Genomic DNA, 7,444 nt, shown 5'->3' on the forward strand with positions numbered 1-7,444 from the left:
TTGGGCTGATGACACATGGATTGATATGTGTCATTTAGCACATGGATTTTCTGTTTCTTAGGAAGGGGGGAAACTGAACTGACACAACAAGCATCGATGGATGGATGATTTAGTCTTGGAAAGATGCAAGAGCTGCAGTTGTCCTTGGACTCTGGGGGAGGGAAGGCCATTCCATGCCTAACCAGAACTGCACAAGTACCACCATCTGCTCCTTCCTCTCACGTGCAATAAATGGTTCTTATCACCTTTGTATTCCTTTCTCAGTTCCCTCACAAGATCATCCTCATCCTCCACCTCCTACTTCATCCCTCATAAATGTTTATTCGCAGTACCCAAAACTGTCCCTAATTAATCTCGTAATTTACAGAAATAAAATGAAAGTAACAAGCAGAAACTAAACTGTGTTTTTATATTTTTTGTAGGATAGTTTTTGTACACGAACAAAAAATATGAAGAAATGGATGGTGAAGATAAGGTCTCTTAAATCCAACATCGACTTACGATCTAGTTATCTTCAACGACACAGACAAAGCTTAATACCCCATGAAAGTTGAAGAGATTCCTAGATCGCATAGCAATCCAAATACAACTGTTCGTACACGATAATCTAGTACATAGATGGATTTGAGAATTGAAGGAAAAAAAAAAAATCAAATTATCGATTTTATCCCAATAAAATAAGATGGAAAAACAGGGAGAAATGAGGGAAAAAAAAGTGACCATTAGATCTACGATCCATCGTAGCTTTGTTAGAGGCACAAAGCGGTAGCTCGAATATCGTCTTCGTCGTCGTTTCGGCCGAACTCCCCACCGTACATCGGAGGCGGAAGGTTAAGATCGAATGGCAGGACCCTCCGGAACGAAGACGTAAGGACGCAGTCTTCGTCGTTGTCGTCGACCACGGAGGACGACGAGTCGCAGTCGCTGCGGCAATCCTCGGGTGCGACCGGGTGAACGGGCGTATGCGGCGTCACGGCCTTGACCCTCGGGACGACCACCACCCTTGGTCCACTGAAGGACTCGACGGTGCTGCTCATACTGCTCGTCGTCGGCCTGGCTGGGGGTTGAATCTGATTAACAAACTTACCCGAAACCACCGAAAACCCACCCTCGTCTCGGACCTGAACCCGGGCCAGCTGAGGAGCCGTTAACGGGAAATTGATCTTGGCCTTGGCCCCACGCAGGGACAAGGCCGCAGCGTCGTAGGCTCGAGCCGCATCCTCAGCCGAGTCAAAAGTACCAAGCCAGACCCGAGTCTTCTTCCACGGATCTCTGATCTCGGCGGCGAACCGGCCCCAAGGTCGCTTCCGAACGCCCCTAAATTTAACGTCCTTGATTGTGGCCTTGTTTTGGGAATTAGAATTAGTTTCGCGACAAAAGTTTTTACCTGGAACCACTGCAGGATCTGCTGTTCTTCCACGACGCATGGGTAAAGGCCGAAATAGGACCAAAAGAGTAGAGGGATATTTGGAGATGGTGGGTGCCGGGTGGAAGGAAACACAGCTTATGAATAATTTGCAACGACCGCCACCTTCTCCAGATGACAATCAATGGCTGTTCTTCACCTCCTCGTCTATCTCTCCACTCTCTATCTCTCTGGGAGCCTTTCTGCGGCTGTTTCTTCTTCTTTCTCCGTCAGGAACGCGAGATCCGGTGGGTGTAGGTGGGTTTCGTTTCTTGGGTCCTTGGGGGGATGATTTCGCCTGCTTTATTCGGGAGGAGTATGAAATCGTGGCGGACTAAATGACTGAAATGCCTATTCTTTTCTGTTTTTTTTTTTTTTCTTTTTAGTACGGAGAAATGAGGATGATGAGACCAATTTCTTTTTTCTTTCCTTTTCTTTTTTAATTGATAAATATGTTATAATACGTCAAGAAGCCAGAAAGGAAGTTACCAATAAAAAGATATTAAAAAATCAATAACCAAAATAATACTTATTAAGAAAAACGTGTCAACATTAATTTTTCTATATAAAATAAAACCAAAAATCTCACTTTTTTTTCATCAATGATATATATATTTAAATTAATATGGCTTCCGAAAATGTAAAAGATGAAAATTGAAATCTTAAATTTATTCTACCTTTTTATATTTATATATATATATATATATTTTAATAAACTATCTGATACCAGCATTTTAGTAAAATAATAAAAATGATAATTACAGTTATGAGTGTGTAAATGTAACATAATTAATTTAAAAATAAATAAATATGAAACTCATATAAATTAATAATAATTTTTTAATAATAAATTTTTTCTTTTTCCAAAAAACTATATAATACTTACACTCTGTTATTGTACAGAATGAACTGTATAACTAGAAGGACATGGTAATATTTATTATAGAAAAAGGTATGAATGATTGATCCTTGGTAGAATGATTTATGGACATCCATTAAGCAAACCAAGAAAGTATGGTTGGGATGGGAGCCAAGCGACGAGATAAGAAAATGGTGCAATGTAGTCAATTTTTTTTTTGATGTGCTTGCTAGAGTGATTCACTTTCACAAAAAGCTAAGAATTAGATAAATTAGGTATATTGCAAATTAATTATTGTCATTTGCAATAGTGGGCTGATGCCTAGGTTGGAAGGATTAGTAGTAGGAGAATTTTTCTTTGAATAAGGTGAACGTTATGGTGTAACGTTGGGTGAATTATTATTTTTTTAAATATTTAAATATATTAAAAAATATGAAAAAAATTACTACCAATATAAACGAGCGGTGCTACTCTTTTTTTTTGGAACTCTCTCCCTTTTACTTTACAAAATATTATTCTTAACAAGACAAAGTAAGTCTCGACTAATCTTTTTTTTTTTACTTGATAATTAAGAAATTATTTTTTAATAATTTTGTAATGTTTAAAGAGATTAAAAAATATATGAAAAAAAAAACTTTTGACATGTCAAGGGAATTTCTCAATAAAGAATTTTGACGGCTGTAATGCTGCCCATTACTTTATACATTTCCCATAAGAGAGAACGATAGTAATTTTCAAAATTTCATCATTCAAATCAAATTATGTAACGTAAATAATGTTTGGTAGGAACGCTTCAAGATTCATACATTTTTTCAAAGCTTTCTTGTTTTCATATTGCAAGAGTGAGTGAAAGATCAATCAATAACTTTCCAACCACTTCCAAGAAACACATGATGCCAAATCCATGAACGGATCATGAAAGGAGTTGTTTTTATTTTTATTTTTGATAGGCATGTGGAGCTGATCACGTGTTATCATATCTCCTTGCCGTGAGATGTTGCATATATTCACCACTCTAGGTGATCAACCACACCCCTCCGCTACAAGCACTTGGAATCCACGCTCGATACGTTCTTCCGTATTCTTTCTTAGTTCCTAGCAACGCTGATCAGTCTCATCTCTACTAAGAATTTATCTTAACTCATTTCATCAAAATATATATCAGAGTACACATACTCACTTTGTTAGAAATAATTCAAATTAATGGATCTACATATATTATAATTCATATATTGTATAATTGTTAAATATAAAATTTGGATAATGTCTATAAGGTCTAATGAGTGTGATCAATAAAAATGACATAACTGAGTCATTGACAGATCTTTAGAAGTCTATAATTTTAATAAGAATTCAGGTATTATATATAGGTCATGATTCACACTCCAGATTTATTCTTAATTCTATGCATCTTATTGTTGTGAATTTTTTCAGAGAGTGAATCTTGGACATAAAAAACTATATCGCTGCATTCTTCTCTCCAATGGCTATAGGCATACTCTCTTTATCAAATTTCTATATCAGTTTGACAAATGATCTTGGCATATTCGAATGAGAAATGCTTTTTATTCTTGACATTGATGTGTGTGTTTAAATAATAAGAGAAAAAATAAATAAATCACATATTGATATGTGATGTAGGCTAATGATAAGTAGATTTCTTCTATTTGAATTCTCCAAATCCAATATATTTACCCACAACAAAGAAAGTGGAATGAAGTATACTCCTTCCTAATACATTATCCCGTCGTGAGGGACAAAATAAAATGGTCCACAACACTTTGGATTACTAATCAAGCACACTTTTAAATTTTAATGGCTTTTCTATTGGTGCCTAATCAATAAGAGGACTTGATACCAAAGTATTTTTACTTCATTTTTTAACTTTTTTACTTTAGTAGGGTCCCGAGAATACCTCCTTTGCTTATGAAAAATAAAAACATATTAGGGTTTGGGATGAAGTAATAATCTTCTTACAATAGGTATTGAAGTGTTAGCTTTGTAATGACAATTTATGCACATGAAGATCAATATAGGGATATTTTTGGGCAAAAGGGCAGGAGAGGGCAATCAAACGTGGCTGCTCTACCTAGGCATGACTATAATAGCATCAAAGTATTAGGAGATTGTACAGGAGAGACCTAAACACGCCCCCTCAAGTTGGGTTTGAGTCATAACTTAGACCTCGACTATACGAACATAATGATTATTTTAGAGGAATAAAATTTGGTTTTTGTGTTTTTTATTTTATTTTAAGAGAGAAAGTAGTAAGAAAAAACACAAGAAGGAAGAAGGGTTACAAATTTAGGATGAGAATTGTAAGCATTAGAGCAACAAAAAGGCTTATCTAAAACCTCACTATCAACTTAAGACCAAAACTCAAAAGCGTGAGAAATGAAGAGATCATATAGCTCGTACAGTAATTATTCAATATTATTTTTCACATAAATATCTGAGATTTTATTTTATTTTTAATAAATATTCGAGACATCACTTCAATGTATTATTTTTTCATTTTGAAAAAAAAATGATATTTGGAGTGTGTAAGTACTGTCGTAGAATTATTTTTAATAATAAACTTTATTTTTTTTTTAAATAATATTTACATATTTTATAATTATATTCATAAACAGTAATTTTCTCAAAGCAATAGCGTATCAATCATGTTGATTAGTTTAAGTACCTAATTGCTGTGCCCAATATATATATATATATATATATATATATCAATTAGCCGTTTTAAATTCAATGCATAAATTAATGATTTTGTAAAGTTTGTGGGCGAGAGAAAGAGTATCCCAAGTTTTGGAAAGACAAATGATATACATTAGATTTTATAAAAATAAATCTACATATTAACATAATTTTATATAATACGTTAAATTTATTTTATAATAAAAATAATTTTACTATTAAATATATTATTTTAAATCATATAACTTTATAATTCTACTTTTACGACGCCTTTTTCTTTTAGAAAATAGGCATACCCAACTACCCAAGTAATAATGTGTAAAGGCTCTAAAGGCGGTAGGCAAATATAAGTGGCACGTTTTAACAGGTTAATTTTGATTGCGTAGGGAACAAAACTCTTGCGAGGATCTAAGCTAGCCATGCCAACCCCCCTCCTTTAGTTTCGTGATTATGAAGGTAGAGAAGGTCCAAACTCCAAAGTGACTTGCATGGGAATAACTCGATTGGAATTGAGTAATGTTATGTGTAATTATGAAATACATAAATATTATATAATTATTATATTTTTAAATAAAATTTATTTATTTATTTATTTTTTTAAATAATTATATGACTCTTGCACATTTAAAACTATTGTGATCTTTAAATATATCATTTTTCCTTTTTGGTTGAGCACATCCAATATGAGAATATCTTTTGATCAAACAATCAAATGTATCATAGATACTTAATTGAGTAATGTGACATGCTTCCAAAATTAAAGTTTTAAACAAATAAATATCCAATACAATATTAATTTGGTTAAACTTTCGATCATGTGCATCGTAATATAACATTATACATGCAACTCTTTACAATTTTATTTTAAATGGAAAAAATATTACATAAAATTTGAAACTTAAATATAAATTTAACATTTAGTTATAATCATATAGTTAATGGGTTTCACGCTACTTGTTGTGAGATTTATTACAACTTAAAAAGAATAAAATACTAACAATTTTTTAGGATAACTAATGTAAATAAATTATACATCAACAGTGTGTTGGATGCATTAAAAATAAGACTTATAAATAAATTTTCTTAATCATATAACTTTATAATAATTTTTCATTTAATCTTCTATTTATAAGCGGATATGAATAAATATTTTTATTATTATGTTATTAATGCATATTTAATAAGAAAAAGGGTCATTGAACTGTAAATTCCCAAAATCAATGAAGATTAAACATAAATTAAAAAAAATTACAAATATCACAACCTTCCCCTAAGAAAAAGAAATGAATACATAATAAATAAAAAATCTATAATTTTAAAACATATTTTCTAGCCTAAAAATAAAAATAGAATTTAAAAAGAAATATATATTCTTTTTGGGTTATCCTGAGCATTTTAGAAATAAATATCTCAACCCACTTTCCGAAAATCAAAAAGTCAGAAGGGTAAAAGTGTCATTCAAGGAGGCACAACAATTGGGCAGGGTCAACAGGGATGGGTCCCACACGGACCTGGCAATTCTCGAGACCATCCCACTGACACAGCCAGAAGCCCCCTTCCCTGCCTGCTTCCTCAGTCCCCTTCTCCATTTTCCAGAAGACCGAGTCAACTCATCGACTCACTTACTCTGCCGGTGTTCCAGCTTTGTCCTGACTCCTGAACACTCGGTAAACGGAAAAAAAGTTTCTAAGCGCGGGACGATTTATTTCATTATTCTAAACATATTGAAAATATATCATTATCTTTTTATAGTAATTTATAGTAATAGAAACATTTTTAGGTATTTAAATTTAAAAAAATAATTTTTTTATATTAATTTTATAAAAAAAAAAAAAGAGTACACAAAATTACAATGCAGTTAAAAGGGTCAGTTTTTGGTTGAAGTTACTAACTTTATCCACTTGTAGTAAGTCTTTCGAGGTGGAATTCTGAAAACCAAGTAATGTTATATTGTTAGAACCGCCCTTTAAAAGGATAAATATGTTGACCTTTGACTCTTTGAAAAAGAAAGGACACCTTCCCCAATAAAGCAAAGAGCTTCGTGGCCTCTACGACCATAGGGTTCGGCCCATCCTCTATAATATTTTGCCTAATGTAAAACAGCCTCTTATCCATTTATCTTTGGGAAAGACTCTAGTTATCCATCAGTTACTGTTTAGAAACTTTTTCTTTTTTATCTTTAACCAAACGAAACGTGCGTTTTAAGCAAAATAGAAAGTTTGTTTCTAACTCTTCTCATTTTATTATTATAATATTTTTAAATTCTCACAAAAAATATAATAAAAAATATATATTTTTCAAATATCAAAATAATAATAATATTCTAATAATATTTTATTTAACTTTAAGTTAAAATCATCTTATCTCATCTCACTATCGAAACTAGAGGTATAAAAAAAAAATTTGATAAATAGGACCGATCTAGTACTGAGTTTGCTTCAGTCTAGTACCGATTTTATTTTTTTTAAAATCGGTCAAAATCGATA

At 32.4% G+C, this 7,444-nt stretch overlaps 1 protein-coding gene across 1 annotated transcript; it reads right to left on the reverse strand.

Moving 5' to 3' along the window:
• Positions 1-450: 450 nt before the first annotated feature.
• On the reverse strand, positions 451-1,753 carry LOC122308372 (ethylene-responsive transcription factor 3-like). Its single transcript, XM_043121657.1, has one exon. The coding sequence runs from the start codon at positions 1,425-1,427 to the stop codon at positions 750-752; it is 678 nt and encodes a 225-aa protein (XP_042977591.1). The 5' UTR covers positions 1,428-1,753; the 3' UTR covers positions 451-749.
• Between the last annotated feature and the right edge of the window lie 5,691 nt (positions 1,754-7,444).

This window comes from Carya illinoinensis, chromosome 4 (assembly GCF_018687715.1).
Source record: "Carya illinoinensis cultivar Pawnee chromosome 4, C.illinoinensisPawnee_v1, whole genome shotgun sequence".
Lineage (NCBI taxonomy): Eukaryota > Viridiplantae > Streptophyta > Magnoliopsida > Fagales > Juglandaceae > Carya > Carya illinoinensis.

Excerpts from the sequence above, each read along its gene's own strand:
- LOC122308372 (XM_043121657.1), bottom strand. The coding sequence starts at position 1,427 with ATGCGTCGTGGAAGAACAGCAGATCCTGCAGTGGTTCCAGGTAAAAAC.